This window comes from Arvicola amphibius, chromosome 1 (genome assembly GCF_903992535.2).
Source record: "Arvicola amphibius chromosome 1, mArvAmp1.2, whole genome shotgun sequence".
Classification (NCBI taxonomy): Eukaryota; Metazoa; Chordata; class Mammalia; order Rodentia; family Cricetidae; genus Arvicola; species Arvicola amphibius.
This window is the reverse complement of record NC_052047.1, coordinates 30,459,140-30,476,651: the sequence shown is the minus strand read 5'-3', so window position 1 is coordinate 30,476,651 and position 17,512 is coordinate 30,459,140. Positions and strand designations below refer to the sequence as shown.

At 39.3% G+C, this 17,512-nt stretch overlaps 1 protein-coding gene across 2 annotated transcripts in view; it reads left to right on the top strand.

Moving 5' to 3' along the window:
- Slain2 (SLAIN motif family member 2) overlaps window positions 1–17,512 on the top strand; it is a 62,472-nt gene that overhangs the window by 11,079 nt on the left and 33,881 nt on the right. For both annotated transcript variants that reach the window (XM_038326644.1, XM_038326635.1), the window contains exon 2: window positions 13,421–13,569. In XM_038326644.1, coding sequence (XP_038182572.1) covers window positions 13,421–13,569 — 149 coding nt within the window. The remainder of the gene's footprint in view (window positions 1–13,420; window positions 13,570–17,512) is intronic.

The following is a 17,512-nucleotide window of genomic DNA, read 5'->3' as shown; positions in this document are numbered from 1 at the left end:
TAGCTGACTGCTGTGTTTGGAATCTGCAGTGTCGCCCCAGTCTCATGCTTTTGGCACTTGCTCACCAGCTGGTGGGCTATTTTTGGGGTCCGTGGAGGCTTTAGGAGGTCAGGCCAAACTGACGAGGAAGATTTCTAAGGGTTGCTTGTAGAAGGTTATAGCCCTTTATTGTTCTGCTCAATTGTTTGTTCTGTTGCCATGGACTGTCTGCTATTGTCATGTTCTTCATACTTACTGAGCCAGAAGAATTCTCTTCCCCTGCAAGTTGTTTGAGAGAAGTTAATATCAAAGGAATCAAGCACCCCTGTCTTTGTTTTGGCTTGTTTCATTTAGCATTGTGCCTTTAAAGTTAAATCCACTTTATAACTTGTGTATGTCATTCCTCTTAGAGGAAAGAAATCTAGACCCAAAGTGACCTAACTGATAAATAGGGGGAAATTGAGATTTACACCAAGACTGAAAAACATCTGTGGAAAATAGTTGACCTTGATTTATTTAGTTATAGATATGTAGTTTGGGTATAAGTTAATGTTGGACAATTTTTGATAAACAGTGAAGAATTTTTTTTTAATGCAGTTGCTCTTGGACCTCCAGATTGCCTTCAGAGTCATTGGAGGGAATGTTCTTACAAAGACTACAGAGGCAAGGGCGCTAACAACACATAAAATGTTAATGGAGAAGTCACTTGTGCTTGTAATTCTGTTCTGTGATAAAACCGACACTGCAGTTCACCGTAGGGCAGAGGCTTAACTAGAGAAATGTGTAGCAGAGGAAGCATGGGCTATTCTTAGGTCTGTCTTGAGTATCCTCAGTAATAGCCAGTTTCTTTCCTACTGAGGGAAGGTAAGAATTTTAAAAATTATTAGTTGCCTTTATCATGTTTAGTGAATCAAACTATGTTAACAAGAAAGAAGGTCTGAATGTCTCTGTGCCGTGCTGACTTGCCTTTCTCCTGGTTCACTTTTGTCAGAACAGCTCCTGGGCATTCACCTCAGAGCTTTTGGTGTTCATTTTGCCTACAGTTCCTTTCTCTCTCTCTCTCTCTCTCTCTCTCTCTCTCTCTCTCTCTCTCTCTCTCTCTCTCTCTCTCTCTCTCTCTCTTTTCTTTTGTCAAAAATCTCACTAAGTCTCCACTTCAACTTTCTGTCTAAGGAAATTCTCACTTTTTACCACCCTTTCTTTCGTGTTAACTCATCACTGTGTATATGTCTGTTTTGGAGAGAACACAACAATGTTTTGCTTTTGTGCCTCTAGTCTGGGTCATGAGCAGTTCAGATTCATCTTCACATTTCTAGATAAGACCATAGCATCTGGTATGTAGTAGAAATTCAGTTACATTAAACTAGTTTGCATTAGTCTGAGTAATAGACTAAAATAAGGTGACGCTGTAGGATAACGAGACCAAATTTCTTGCATGACCATTATACTAGTTACAGATGAGGAATTTCTCATAATGTATAAATAAGGACACTATTCAACTTACTTTTCCATACTGAATGAACTCATGAGCCTTCTGGATCACTGCTGTTGGAATTGCTCTGCCTGTAAATTCTTGTAGTACCAGGGAAGCTCGCTAATGCTCTGCTAGCCCCAAAGGGCCCCATCTCCACTCTGTACTCATTCATGCCCTGTCTCCTCGCCCTCTTACTTGTAACTCTCCACAAATAATGTGGGGTTTTTTATGTGGTTTTTAAAAAGAGACAGTTTGGTCATTAAGTAGCAGAATTAACTAGTAAATAGATGGAGTTACACTTTTTTTCTGTAGTAATAATTAGTTTTTATTGAAACACACTGTACCTTTATTTCTATTGTGCTGTTGTTAACAGAAAAATTGAACATGTAAAAGCGCGAAAAGTTTGAATGCTTTCAGTGGTGTTAATTGTGTTTTGTGTCCCATTATTTCCACATCATATCCTCTAAGATCTTTTGTTTGGAGATCAAAATTATGGAGGAAACTAATACCTTTTGGAACAAACTATATTATGAAGTTTAAACTAGGAAAGGTTAAAAAAAGTAAATAAACAAAACAGGATGTTTTGATTGGAAAATCAATAATTCTAAAATAAAATTTGATTTCTTCTAAAGGGTATTAGAAGAACATAGCAGAGCTGGAAAGGTGGCTCAGTGGTAAGAGTGCATGCTGCTCTTTCAGAGGACTCAAGTTTGGCTCATAAGCACCTGTAATTCCATATTCAAGCAATCCAGTCCTGGCTAGTGGCCTCAGAGAGCACCTGTGCACATGTGATATTCTTTTACACAGATATACCTACATACACATAAATAAAATAATAAAAATCTTTTTTTAAATAACTCTAATTTGGTGCTATATACCTTTCATACCAGCACTCAAGATGCAGAGGCAGGTGGATCTCTCTACATAGCAAGTTCTAGACCAGCCATGGTTATGTAGTAAACCTCTATCTCAATAAATAAATAAAAACCATTGGAGGAGGTATTAAAATGTTAGTATCCATGAAATATGAGGAATAATGGATATACAATAGCATAGTATTATATTTGTATGAAACTTATAAAACTACCCAGAAAGATAAGATGAAACAGGGGTGTTCACTTAAACTTTATATGCATGATGAGAATGAGACAAGCTGTCTTCTAAATCTAGTTTACTAGAAGGAAAGCTCACCCACACTGCCTTCTGCTATTCCTCAGGGCTTCTGCTCATCTCTCTGGGAGAGTTTACAAAGCAGCCAGTCATGGTGGCTGTTGACAGTCTGTTTGCTGAAAAGAATGAGTAAGAAGTAGGAGTGGATCAGGTTGAGGAATGGGGTTTAATAGGTTTTGTCAAGGGAATGAAGAGGTCCTTGCTGTGAATTTGATACCAACCAATATTACATTTTTTAATTGTCATGAAATTAGGTGGCAGATTGTTGGGTGTTATTTTTTTAAAAAAGTTGGTATATCTTTGTTAATACCTCAATATAGTAGATTTAGAAAGGACTACTGTTAGTGATCTTAGAACATGAACGTGCATATCCTTCAAATAGGTATCATTTTTTTTCTAATAGAAAGGAAGATAACGGATCTTGTGCTGATTTGTAATTATGAAAGTTCTGTTTGCCATTGGATATCCTTATCTAAAACTGATTTGAAGATGATTAAAAACAAAACCCAGGGGCTGGAGAGAGAATTCATTGGCTGAGAGCACAAGTTCTTTCAGAGGATCAGACTTATTCCACATGGGCCTCACAACCATCTATAGTTCCAGTCCTAGGGCATCCAGGGCTCTCTTCTGACCTCCATGGCACCAAACATGTGCATGGTACACAGACATACACATAGGCAATATGCTCACACATAAAATATTTCTAGTTAAGAAAATAAAATAAACTGGGCATGGTGGCCATGTCTTTAATCCCTGCACTTGGGAGGCAGTGGCGGGTGATGGATCTCGAGTTTGAGGCCAGTCTGGTTTACAGAGCCAGGGCTATATAGAGAGACCATGTTTCAATGATAATAATAATAACAACAACAACAACAACTTCCCACTTTAATCCAGGAATTTGATTTAAAACCAAATTAAACCAACCAAATAAACAAAAAAACAAAGCTAATGAGTCTTAGAAACCTGTGTCTAGCTAGAGCTTTGGAATTCAGTAAGCAGGCATCTTGACGGCAGTATAGCCTGTGAGTGAGAGACTAATGATATCTATATGCAATGTGATAATCTAATTTTATCATAGATTATCTTTGAATTTCTGTCCTTTCCCAAGCCTGGCCAGTAGGAGCTGCTACACTAATGGTTGTTTACATGATCGAATGGAGCATGACACAAAGCTCTCAGGATTTTTAGAGTCGGGCTGGTGTTTTACTTTCTGCTCTAGTTGCAGTGACAAAATGTCCTGACAAAACAGCTTCAGGGAGAAAGGTCTTGTTTAGCTCTCAATTTTAGGTTATGGTCTATCATTGCAGGGAATCAAAGTGACAGGAACTTGACACAGCTAATCACAGCATTTTAATAGTCGAGGGTAGAAAGAAGTGGATGCGTGCATGCTTTCTTTACTCGACTCACTTTCTCCACTCTTCACAGTCGAACACCGCGATCTAGGGATTGATGCCACCCACAGCAAGCTGGGTGTTTTCATATCCATTCACATAGTCAAGGCAGTCCTGGCAGACATACTGATAGGTCAGTAATCCACCATTGATTCAACTTGTCCCAGGTGAATTTAGATTATGTCTAGTTGAAAATTATAGACTCTTGTTCTCTCTGAAAATTATTTTTCACAGGAGAAAAGTTTATATGGACTTAAATGTGAGAGCTAGGATTTTGGGCTTGGGTACAGATGGAAGGGTATGTCTTTCTGTCGAGATCAGAAAGTACAGGGAAAAGAATTAGTACTTGAATAAGATAGAGGAATGGCCTGTAAACACACTTAACTATAGTGAAGTTTGTTAGAGAACAAGTAAGAAACACAATTACTAATACAGTTAATGTGCATCAAGCAAAGGTAAATAACTTTTTAAAATTAAGTAAGTGGATTGGAGAACATATTGTGCCTAGCTGTGAAATCTAGGATGGGGCTTTTTGAGTGTGGGAATGTTCTTAACAAATGGTCTTTTGGAAAGATTAGTGTGGCAGTTGAATGTAGATGAGAACAGGACTTGCAGCCACCTTTATTGGCTGAAAACACTCTACCTACTTCTTGTGGTGATAGTCATTCCATTTCATTGCAACTACTTAAGAAGGTATACTCGTTACTTTTCTGTTGTTGTGATAAAACACCATGAGCAAAGCAGTTTACAGAGTTTATTTGGGCTTATGGTCACAGAGGGTTAAAGTTCACAATGGCAGCATGGAGGCAGCAGGTAAGCATGATCTCTCTTGAACAGTAAGCACAAAACTGAAAGAGGAAACTGTAGGTAGGGCAAGGCCTGAGGCTCTTAAAGCCCAGCCCTCGTGAAGTACTTCCTTTAGGAAAGCCATACCTCTCAACCCTCTCCAAATAGCACCAGCAGCTAAGGACCAAATGCTCAACTGTTCAAGTCTACGTGGGGAAGTCTCATTCAAACTACCACCATAGGTTATATGAAAACCATACTATCAAGCCAAATGGTTAAAAGTCCAGTTCACTTAATTCACCTAAGAAGAAAATCATATATATTATTTTTGTTCCAAGATTGTTTACTCCCTCATTAAGAGCAACTATTTTACTGGGCAGTGGTGGTGCAGACCTTTAATTCCAGCACTCAGGTGGCAGATGCAGGTGAATTTCTGAGTTTGAGGCCTGCCTGTTCTACATAGTTCCAGGACAGCTAGGGCTACACAGAGAAATTCTGTCTCAAAATATCAAAAAAGAAAATTTTCTATAGTAATATCAAGAGATGTATTTCAATAATTTGATTGGGATATCCTTCTATATATGTGTTGCTTTTATTATTTGTTGAATAAAGCTGTTTTGGCCAATGGCTTAGCAGAGTAAAGCCAGGCAGGAAATCCAAACAGAGATAGAGTAGACTGAATTGAAGAGATGCCATGTAGCCACTGAAGTAGTAACATGACGCACCTGTAAGCCACAGCCTTGTGGCAATACACAGATTAATAGAAATGGGTTAATTTAAGATGTAAGAAATAGGTAGGAATACATCTGAGCTATTGACCAGAACAGTTGTAATTAGTATAGTTTCTGTGTAATTATTTGTATCTGGGCAGCCAAGAAATGAAAGCGCAGTCTCCCTCTTCTAGTAACTGTCTTACTATGTTTTGTTAAATACAGTTAGATTTTTGTTGCCCTTAGCTTTGATAGACTGTTTTGTTTACGGTATAAGAAATGGTTACTATAGTTATAAATTCAACCAATCAGTTATGGTCTTTCTTCTTTCCATAGTCTTAATAATATGCCAGTTATATGAGTATGCATAGAAATAGAAGAGTCAGATAATCCAACATGTAAGTAACATGGTGGTTAATTTCAGCAAGGGAAAGGTGATGGTATTCTTGTATCTGTAGACTTTAAAGTTCTCGCACTTTAAAGCAGTTAAATTCAGTGCTGGGGAGACTGTAGTACGATTTCTAATTGGTATTAAAAATTCAGAGTTCTATATAGGGGTTAATGCTGAAGAGCAGAGAAGCAGAGTGCCAGCTACAGGAGAGTTCTTTTACCTCTACCAGTGCTCAGACCAAAAGGGCGGTCCTGTCCTCAGACTGCATCTGTCTCCACTAAACCTCAGACTGCATTGAACTTTTGTCTCTTCCTGCCTTATATTTCTCTCTCCGCCCAGCCATATCACTCCTGTCTCCACCTCTCTAGTGCTGGGATTAAAGGTGTGTGACTTCTAAATACTGGGATTAAAGGTGTGTGGCACCACTGCCTGGCCCCTAGTGGTTTAGCTCTGCATTCTGATCTTCAGGCAAGCTTTATTTGTTAAAATACAAGCAAAATAAGACTGCTCAGTCAGTAGAATGTTTGCCACACAATCAGGACCTGAGTTCGATCCCTAGGGCTTGGCAATATGTGCTTGTAGTATCAGGACTGGAAAAGGTAGAGAGGGGATCCTTGAGGCTTTATGACAAGTCAGTTTGGCCTACACAGTGAGTTCCAAACCAAGAGAGAAACCCCGTCTTAAAATAACAAAGTAGATGGCACTTGGTGAATGTCACCTGAAGTAACCTCTGGTTTTCATATGAGTGTGCATACATGTATGTATATGCATCTCTATATGTAAGCAAAAACACAATAAAGTTACATTCTTAGTTGTCTCATGGGCATTAGTGTGTGACATAACCCAAATATTATTCATTCATATTCTTAATTACATTTCTAAAAATTTTCCACGTTTAACCAAATGAATAAATGATGTTTAAAGGTATTTAATTTCTTTGTAATTGTTCATGGGCAAATTTATTTCCAATAAATTTGATTAATAGGATGTAATTTGCATAATATAAAACTTAACTGTCTAAATATATTGTGCTTTTTTATTGTTTGTTACTTTCCAGTGTACTTACAGAATTATACAGCAATTACTATAATATAGTTTTAGTCTATTTCCTACAGTTCTAAATGGAACTTGGTACTCATAAGTAGTAGTTATTTCTCCCTTCTACCACCCTCCCATTCCTAGGTAAACCACTAATGTACTTTGTTTTCCATAGAGTCCAGACTTTTTGTATAAGCAAGTCACATAGAATAGGTGTTTTGTCACTGGCTTCTTTTACTTAGCATAATGATTTGAGTTCTGTCCATGTTATATCAATTTTATTTCCACCAATACATTTCTAAATTGTTTTTTTTTTTTTTGGTTAAAACTATTAACTCAGCATTCAAACAGTAAAATGGTAGGGAAGTTCAGTAGATGGAGATTAAAGTGGAATGTGGACTTTCCTTCTTGGTAAGGTATGCTGTATGTAAATGGCTATAAGGATGCTTCCTTAAGACATCTTTCTTCCCAACATTGTACTTACTGGGGATATCTAGTAGTTTTCACCAGACATGTTCAAGGAAGGTATTCCTGAAGAATGTATATAAGCTGGAGAAAGTTGGAATGATCTGAGTGAAATTGGCCAGGGGACATTGAGGCAAAAGAATCAAATTGGAATTGTTTCAGACAAGGGTAATATAACAATATACACAAGTAACCTACCAGCAAAAGTTTTAGGTTTTCCAGGAATATAAACTGGTCCTGTATGGCTGAATTTAGATTTGGGTTGTGGAGGAAGCTGAGAAGTGAAGCTAAAGATATAATGTAATAGAATCATTAGTCACCATTTTTGGAAGGCAAAGGGAACTGGCACAGAAGTTAGCAGAGGAGTGAATATTGTTGAGTCAGATTTGTATTTTAAAAAGTTGGGCTTGGTTGTGTGGTCATGAACATTTTGCCTGTAACTGGTGCATCCATTTAACACAAGAAAATAGTACTGAAAAGCCAGATAAAAGGTAATGTCTTTTATATCAGGGGAACACACTGCAGAAGATGGAAGAGAAACAAGCATCTATAATCTAGAAATATTGAGATCCTTGGAGTACATGTTTTAAAGCAAGAGTGCTAGGGCAGTGATTGGGAAGAATATAAGGCTCTCCGTGTAGACCAGCACTTCCCAACCTTCCTAATGTGCGACCCTTTGGTATAGTACCTCATGTTGTGGTGACCCCCAACCATAAAATTATTTTCACTGCTACTTCATAACTATAATTTTGCTACTGTTATAAATTGTAATGAAAATACCTGTTTTTTCTGATGGTCGTAGGCGATATCTGTGAATGGGTCATGATACACAGGTTGAGAACTGCTGCCCAAAGGGGTTGAGAACCACTGGTGTAAAGTTGTCCCTATCTTGGAAGAGGTTCTTTGGCCATCACCCGCTGCAACCAGCTAACTAACACTCAAATTCAGTGCTGTGGAATAGTTAAACTATCAATACTACAAGGAAGAGATTGTTGATCCATCCTTGTCTACCAGGAGGAATTATTGGTACCAAAGGTACTAAAGTCAAAGAAGATCTAGAGGACATTCATATGACAATCAGGCTTTTCAACAAGTAGGAAGATATTTGGAAGCCAGTAGTGGTAGTTCCAACTTTTAATCCCAGCACTTGGGAGGCAGAGACAGGGGAATCTCTATGAGGACAGCCAATGCTCCACAGTGAGACCCTGCCTCAATAAACAAAAAGATGAAGAAGGTATTTGGGAACTGTCATCAACAACCACTTTCTTCTCTGCCTGGTTGTGGCAAGGATGGTAGTAAAGCTCAGGTCTTCCTATTCTACCACTGCCACCTCCAAAACAAGATACCACTTATTATTCAGCCATTGTTTGTTTTTTTTTTTTTTTTTTCTGCTCAATAGCTTGGAACTTGCCAAATAGGCTAGGCTGTCTGCACAGTGAGCCTTGGGCAGTGCTGCCTTGCCTGGATTGTTTTACTTGGGTTTGGGGATCAAACTCGGGTCAGCAGGCTTGTAAGGCATGCAAATTATCTCCCCCCACCACTTTTTTTAAAAGACAGTTTTCAGATGTGCCTAAAATTTTCCAGCCAATTCCCACACTAAATATTGTTTGATTATCTTCTCTGCTGTAGGTGCACCTTTTGGATACAGGCAGTATATATTGGCAAATTTAATTTGGGTGGTTTCTTGGTGGTTTGAAAGTCCATTGCTTAGGAAGGAATTCCATCATACATATATTCATACTTATAATATGCTGGATACTTTGTTGTTTTCAAATGCTTGGCTCTACTTTTCAACAGTATTTGAAGAACTAACTTTGGGTGTAGTGCTACCAATTGAATATAATTTAGAACATTTTGCTGTTTTCAGTTTAATTTAGTTATTTTGTTCTTAATCTTGGCTGTTCTTGTATGATTTCTGTCCATTCATACTCTGCACATTTGAGTGTTATTTTGTGAGATTAAACCAATCATCCCATGTAAGTGTTGATTCAGATTGGAGTGTGTGTTCAGCTTCTAGCCAGGTCCTACTTCAGCAAAATGTGGCACTGGTTCACATCACCTCCTTATAAACAGTGCAGAAGAGCAACTCCCCATGGACCTTAGGGTGCAGGATAAAGATAACATGCCCTACTCTTTGGAGCCTTGTTTTGGGAGTGAGACTCATTGGACCTCATGACTTAATTTTAATAGCATAATGAGTTGTCTTGGTTAGGGTTTTTATTGTTGTGATAACACCATGACCAAAATCAACGTGGGGAGGAAAAGGTTTACTTCATAGCCCCTTGTCCAAGGAAGACAGGGTGGGAACTGATACAAAGGCCGTGGAGGGCTGCTGCTTTCTGCTGCTCAGCTAGTTATTTGTTTTTACACCATTCGGGAGGGACTATGGGCTCAGTGCTGGCACTGTCCACAGTGGACTGGGGTCTCCTATGTCAGTCACTAAGAAAATGCCCTACAGCCTTGCTGCCTTCAGGCCAATCTGGTAGGAGGGGGCTTCCCCCCCCACACACACTGAGGTTCTGTGTTCTTAATTCTGTGTTCTTAGCATGTGTCAAGTTGATGTAAAAAACTAACATGTGAGGTAATGTCAGTTTTTAGGCAAATTAAACCTGGCAGCATATCTCAGTTTTTCTTAGGTTGCATTACTCATGAAACTGACTAGGTCTACCAGAAATCCTCAGCATCTGCACTGAGTCCTGTATTTTCCCCCCTTGCTCTTCCTACCTTCTCTCTTCCCTGATTAGGTCGTGTATTATGACTTAAGAAATTTGAAAGTGTAAGTAAAAAAAAGTGGTCATTACTTTTAAGAAGTGCATGTGCTTTTAAGAAATAAGCAAATGAAATATATGTATTTATTACAAGTACTTTTATTTGATTTACTTTTTTCTTTTTTTCTTTTCCTTTTCTTTTTTTCTTTTGGTTTTTCGAGTCAGGGTTTCTCTGTGTAATAGCACTACCTGGCCTGGAACTAGCTCAGTAGACTAGGCTGGCCTCGAACTCACAGAGATCCACCTACCTCTGCCTCCCTAGTGCTGGGATTAAAGGCATGTGCCACCACTGCCAGACTCTTGTCAATTTTTTATTTTCCTTTTCATTTCTTTTTTGTAGAGACAGGGTCTCACTTTGTAGCCCAGGCTGGCCTGGAACTCATTTTGTAAACTAGGTTGGACTTGAACTCACAGAGATGAGTCTGCCTTTTCCTTCCAAGTGCTGGGATTATAAGCATCTGTCACCATGGCCTGCTGAATTTTTTTTTCCTTAATTTTCTTAGCTTCGTCTTCCTAAGAGCAGATCCAAATATGTGAGACACCAAGCTTATTTATCCTCTGGCAGGTTTACAGGTACTTTGAAGCATCAACTAAAGGTTTCCCAGCCAAAGAATAATTTTGTGCCAGTGTCCTATAGACCTCCATTTCTAGCATTAGTGTGGTACCAGAAACTGAGAGTAAGAGGTCCCAGTGACAGTGAGTGTGAGCATTAAATACCTTTTCCAAGTCCAGGGAGACAAAGGTATTTAATGGAGGAACTGTCACTTCCCATAGCAAAACAGGGAGAAGCAGTTCATAAGGGGAGGAGAGTTAGTGACCTTGAGACAGACAGGAGATGGAGAAACCCTGTTACTTTTGACATTGCTATATAGTGCCATTGGCAGAACTGAGAAAGATGGGGGGTATGGATTAGCAGTGAGCCAGGGGAGGGGGTGATCATTTCATTCAATTGGGTTTTAATTACTGAGGTTTTGTTCCTTTAATTAATAATAGTTGCTATATTTTAATGAAACTAAATACTTTTCGACTTTCTAAAATATTTTAAAGTTAAAATGTAGTTTATAATACCCCAAAACTTACCCATATTTACATATTAGTTGTATAGTTCAGTGAATTCAGTGTGTTTATAATCATCAAACCATTGCCACAGCTGACTCCATCTAGAAGAAAGTGCCTTAACACCCACCTCTAGCCCTAGACAAGTACTGAGGTGATTTCTGCTCTTTGTCTTTTCTTAGGCATCTTCTCTGTTAATGGAATATTGTAATATGTTAGTGTGTGATACATATGTTTAACTTCTTTTACTGAAAATTTGTTTGTTTGTTGGGTGGCCTGTTCATGTTCCTTTCATCTTTTAGCATGAATTCTATGGCAAACAACAGACAAATTACATTCTAAGGTCTTGTGAGATGTGTGGGTAAGTTACATGAAACGAGTAAATGTGGGGAGAGTTACATGTTGAAAGTGGTGAAAATGGAGCCGAAGAGACGGCTCGCTGGTTAAGAGCTTTTGCAGAGGATGCACGCTTGGTTCCCAGCACTCACATGACAGTAAGAACTATCTGTAACTCCAGTTCCAGTAGATCTGATACCCTTTTCTGACCTCTAAGAGCACTAGGCACACATATACATACATGCAGGCAAATACTCATACATATAAAAATAAATCCATCCTTAGCCAGTGAAGTGGTGTACACACACCTTTAAATCCCAGGCAGAAGGTGGGTCTCTGTGAGTTCCAGACCAGTATTGTCTATGTAGTGAGTTCTAGGCCAGCTAGGACTATAGAGTGAGACACTGCCTAAAAACAAAGTTGTGAAATGTCATAAAAATGGTTGTGTTGATGTTAATTATTCCCCCACAGAGGTTGAAGTAACAAGAGTCAGTAGACAGTAGTCACTGTGATTTTTAGAGTGGGAAGCCAAGTTGGAGATTTGTTACAGATATTTGTGGTACTTATGTTGGAAAGAAAAGGAAGGTACTGCTTTCTTTGAATTAAGTTTGTACTATAGGAGTTATTTATGTATACACTCTTGATGGTCTTTGTTAAAGCTAAGTGATAGTGCTAGCTTTAAACTACAGACAGGAAAAGAGGGACGGAATGGAAAAGTTTGTGTTGCTTTTGAAAGTAGTTTGTTTAATATGGTATTGTAGGAAAATGTTTATTTAAATACTTTACCAGACATCTCTTTATGTTATTGGCTTAATTTAATGTGTCAGCTTCTTGAGACATTTGTGTAAATGCATCAAAGCAAGATATGCTTTGTTCCGTTTGTAAATTCCGCTCAATTAGTGCACAAACGATCCTCCTAAAAATCAAGTATCTACATTTTTCACAAGGAATTACACCTGAAATGATAACAACCAGTATAGGGTTTCTCTGTACTGGAGCTCACTTGTAGACTGGACTGGTCTCAAATCCTCTGCCTCCCGAGTGCTGAGATTAAAGGCCTGCACCACCACAGTCCAGCCGATCTGGACTATTCGGAGGAAGAACTCCAGAGTATACCTCCTGTCTGCTCACCCTTTCCCTTCTGTGAGCTTCTGCAGGAAACACTGTCCCTTTCTTCTTCCCTAAAACCCAAGTAAATCTCCTACATGGTGTATGGTAAATCACTAAGGATTTGAAATGCTGATATTCAGACACACCAGTGCTTGAGAAGACTCCCAGCAGGTACTGCATCTGGCTGGGTGTTTATGTTCGGTAGAAAGGGAAGTGGGGGGAGGTAGAGCCCCTCCTGCTTCTCTGCTTGATTTTTTGTTTGTTTGTTTTTGTATTTCAAGACAAGGTTTCTATATAGCTTTGGATTCTGTCTTGGAACTTGCTTTGTAAACCAGGCTGACCTTGAACTCGCAGAGATCACTGCCGTCCCCGCCTCCCGAGTCCTGGAATTAAAGGTGCCCAGTTTTCCACTTGATTTAATGGCGTAGTTGCATTAGGAAGTTAGTGAAGTACTGCTGAAAACATAAATCAGTTGTTGCCAAGACAGGTGTTTCCTCATAGCTCTAATCACAAGAGAAAAGTCATACAATCTTGAGATTCGACTTTTGGGTTCATTTTGTGGTTGAGGTTTGAGGTAATATTGCTTGTACTAGTATCATTTTCTTGCATAATAAGTAGTTGGGATTTTAAACAAACCCATCACTTACCATCCTCTATTTGAACCAGTACAGAAAGACCCTACTTTATAGTGCTGTGCTCAATAACGAATGTTGCTCTTTTGTGTTTGTTTTTTTTTTTTCTTCTAGGCTGTACTCATCACCAAAGAAAAAACTCACACCAATGCAGAAATCTGTTAGTCCGTTAGTTTGGTGCAGACAAGTTTTGGATTACCCAAGTCCTGATGTGGAATGTGCTAAAAAGTCTCTTATCCACAAACTTGATCAAACTATGTCAGGTATGTCTATAATTTTACTTGTGAATTCATTCATTTTCTTTGGCCTAGTGTATACCCACAGAATGTGCATATTTAGGCAGGCGATTCTTGCTCGATAGCTTTTCTGAATCTCACTGTATACCGTCATGAAGGCTGCATTCATGCCATAGAGGTTTTTAAAACTCTTAGTCTCACCGTGGCAGATTATATCCATGAGATTATGAATTTTAATCTTTTTAATAATAACTTAAACCAGTTTCTAAAATGAAAAAATGTTAGTCTTGTGTCATCTTAAATTATCCCATATACCACACTTGCTAAATAGATTGTGCTGAAAAATATACATGGAGACCCAAGAGGCATCACCTCCTCACTCGAGACCGTGATTGGTCCCTGGCTCTTCAGATCCCTCATTCTCATTTCCTTTCTATTCAGATGTTTTTCTTTAAAGATTGTATTTATTATGTATACAGTGTCTACTAGCATGTATGACTGCAGGCCAGGAGAGGGCACTTTAGATGGTTGTGAGCCACCGTGGGTTGTTGGGAATTTAACTCAGGACCTGTGGAAGAGCAGCCAGTGCTTTTAACTTCTGAGCCATCTCTACATCCCTATTTCTTTTCTTTTTTGTACTTGATATTTTAAATTGCCTTTATATTCTTTTAACAGCATTCACAAAGCTTATAAAATGGTGTTCATGGCTATTTGTGCTATTTAGTGTAACATACCAGTGTGGGTAGAAATACAGGGAAAGTATTGTATTTCTTTGCATTTCTCTCAGTCTCTTCTAAGTGTTTTTTTTTTAAGTTTATTTCTGTGTATGAGTACTCTAATTGCATGTATGTCTGCTTGAGAGAGAGGGCATCAGAGCCCATTATAGATGGTTGGGAGCCACCATGTGACTGCTGGAATTGAACTCAGAACCTCTGGAAGACCAGCCAGTGCTCTTTATCACTAAGCCATCTCTCCAGCCCTTCAGTCTCTTAAAACTCACTATTGATGGAATATGAAGCATGATGAGTAATTCTGAATAAGCTTTCTTTACCTTTTCGTATGTATATGTATTTGTATGTGGTATTCATGAGGGTGTGTGTACGTATGTATCTTGGTATAGGTACATGTATGTATGTATGTGTATATGCATGTGGAAGTCAATGATTGACATTCAGTTGGCTTAGTTACAGTATCTTTTGTTGTAATAAAGCACCATGACCAAAAACAACTTGGGGAGGAAAGGTTTTATTTCAGCTTTATAGTTCCCCATCACTGAGGGAAGAAGTCACGGCAAGAACCTACAGGCAGAAGCTGATGTGGAGGCCATGGAGAAGTACTGGTTAGAGCCTTCTTTCTTACAGCACCTAGGAAAACCAGTCCAGCGGTAGCATCATCCACAGTGAGCTGGGCCCTCCCACATCAATCAGGAAAATGCATCTCAAGCCATTCTGATAGGGGCCCTATTAGTTCCAATTCCAAACAACTTCAGCTTGTATCAAGTTGGCATAAAAACTAGCCAGTGCATGTGTCTTCCTTATTTGCTGTCCACCTTAGATTTTGAGACAGGGTTTCTTACTGAAACTTGGAACTCACTGATATAGCTGTGTTAACTGGCCATGGAACTCTAAGTATCTCCTTTTCTCCACCTGTTCCTGCACTAGGTTTACAAATGTGTATGTACTGCTGTGCTCAGGATTTTATGTGAGTGCTGGGGATCTGAGTTCAGGACCTTGTGCTTGTAGACACTTAAAAATTAAAGAATTAATCTGTGTGTGAGAGTATTTTGCCTGTATATGTGCATATGTATAGCCCACAGAGACAAGAAAAGGGCATCAGATTCTCTGGAACTCACATTACAAATGGTTTTGAGCCACCCTGTGGGTGCTAGGAATTGAAACCAGGGTTGTCTGCAAGAGCAGTAGCAAGTACTCTTCTTAGCCACTGAGCCATCCCTGCAGCTTGCAGCTCACTTGTTTTTAGTTTCTATTTGCATTACAGCTGTGTAGCTGCTTTGGCTTTATTATAGACGTGTGTTCCTAGGTTAGAGTTTAAGCTGAAAGTGATCAAGAACGCAGAAGGAAGACTAGGTAAAGAGTTGAGCTGGAATGCTATCAGTAATGGTTATTATGTGCAAATAACTTAAGGAGGTAATAACAGAGCTGCTGATTCTGAGTCTTTTCATCTCTGTAAGAAACTCTTTGAAAAGACAAATAGCCTGTATATGAGTTTCAAAAGGTTTTGTCTCAATATGAATTCTTTTAGAATTATACTCTGGAACTTGATTTTCATTATATCCGGTCTGTGATTGAGTGAAATAGATTGTTATAAATCTGTAGATAAGCCGGGCAGTGGTGGAGCACGCCTTTAATTCCAGCACTCGGGAAGCAGAGGCAGGCGGATCTCTGTGAGTTCAAGGTCTACAATAGTCACTTCCAGGACAGGTTCCAAAGCTACAGAGAAACCCTGTCGGGGGTAAGAAAAACCTGTAGATAATGTGAAACAACTAAATTTTAGTCAGATGATATTAGACATTCATTAAGAGTGTTCTAGGAGGATGAGGAGATGAGCCAGTGGGTAAGAACATGTTCTGCAGCAAGCATGAGGACTTGAGGTCAAATTCCCAGTACTCCTGTAAAAAGTACCTGAAGTCAGAGCTGAGAGATGGAGATAGGAGGATTTCTGGGGAGTTTTGGCTGCCAGCATACTGTTGGTTCAGTGAGAGACTCCATCCAAAGGAAATAAGTCAGAAAGTGGACCCCTTGTTCTTGTAAGCTCTCTATGTATGCGCACGCGCGCGCGCGCGCGCGCACACACACACACACACACACACACACACACACACACACACACCCCACCCTAGACTTATGGGATGAAAACAAAGCTACTATATCTCAAAAATAGCAATTTTGAATGGAGGATTCTTTATTTTATTATAAACTCTGGTCCTTATGCTTGCATAGCAAGCCCTTACCTACCAAGCCATCATGTCCCCAGCTTCTCCATATTGAAGCATAGACAGCTTTGTCAAAATATGGTTGTACAAAAAAGGTATGACAAACTCATTGGGGAAGCCAGCAAAGACCCCTTCTGAAATAGGAGTCTTAATCTCTTTATAGCCAGTTCCAAGACAGGGAGAGAATGTTAGTTTCTGAGACTGACCTGCAAGAAGCTAGAAGGGACTTTTCAGGTATGAACTGTTATGCCCATATCAGAGTCCCCCCAAAACCAACTAGATTGAGTCCTGCATGTAAAAGCAAAGAGCCTTTATTCTTACACAAGTTTGCAAACTCGGACTCTCTGTATGTCCAATGTATTGGAGCGATCTGAGAGCCCCAGCTCAGTTTGGGTTGGGTTTTTATATTAGCAGAGATGAGGATGAGAGATTTATAAGGTTCAGGACATTTGTCTAGGAGGTATCCTGGTTAAAAAAAATGGGTGTGTGCTGGCAGGTGATCCTATCTACTATGGTTAGAATGTTAGGAATTTCCTCTGAATGGTCTCTTCCTGGGTGGTGCCTGGGTAGTCTCAGTTTGTGGTCTTTCTTGGAACCGTGTTGCCTTTGGTTAAACTGCTGAGACTCAGGCTTCTGTTGATCTTGTCGTGCCTGAGTCTTACATTTCCCCCTTCACAAGTACCAACCAGTGACAGTACCCAGTCATGGGTCTTGCTTGCCCGTGGATTTAAGGAGATAGTATTGGGACCTAAGAGCCATTAGCTAACAGATTTTTACAGTGCAGTGGCCGTCCTATCAGACCCTGTAGCTCTGACCTTTGCGTATAACCAAGTTGTAATTGTAATCCTGACTGTCCTCTTTGGTTCAGCATAAAGAACCAAGGTATCTTCTTATTGTAGAACCATGTTAGTTAATAAATCCATTTGTTGACAACTTTGGGCCTTTTTTTTTTTTTTTTTTTTTTTTTTTTGGTATGTCAGTGGGCATTATAGGTAGCCATTTTTTGTCACCCATGCT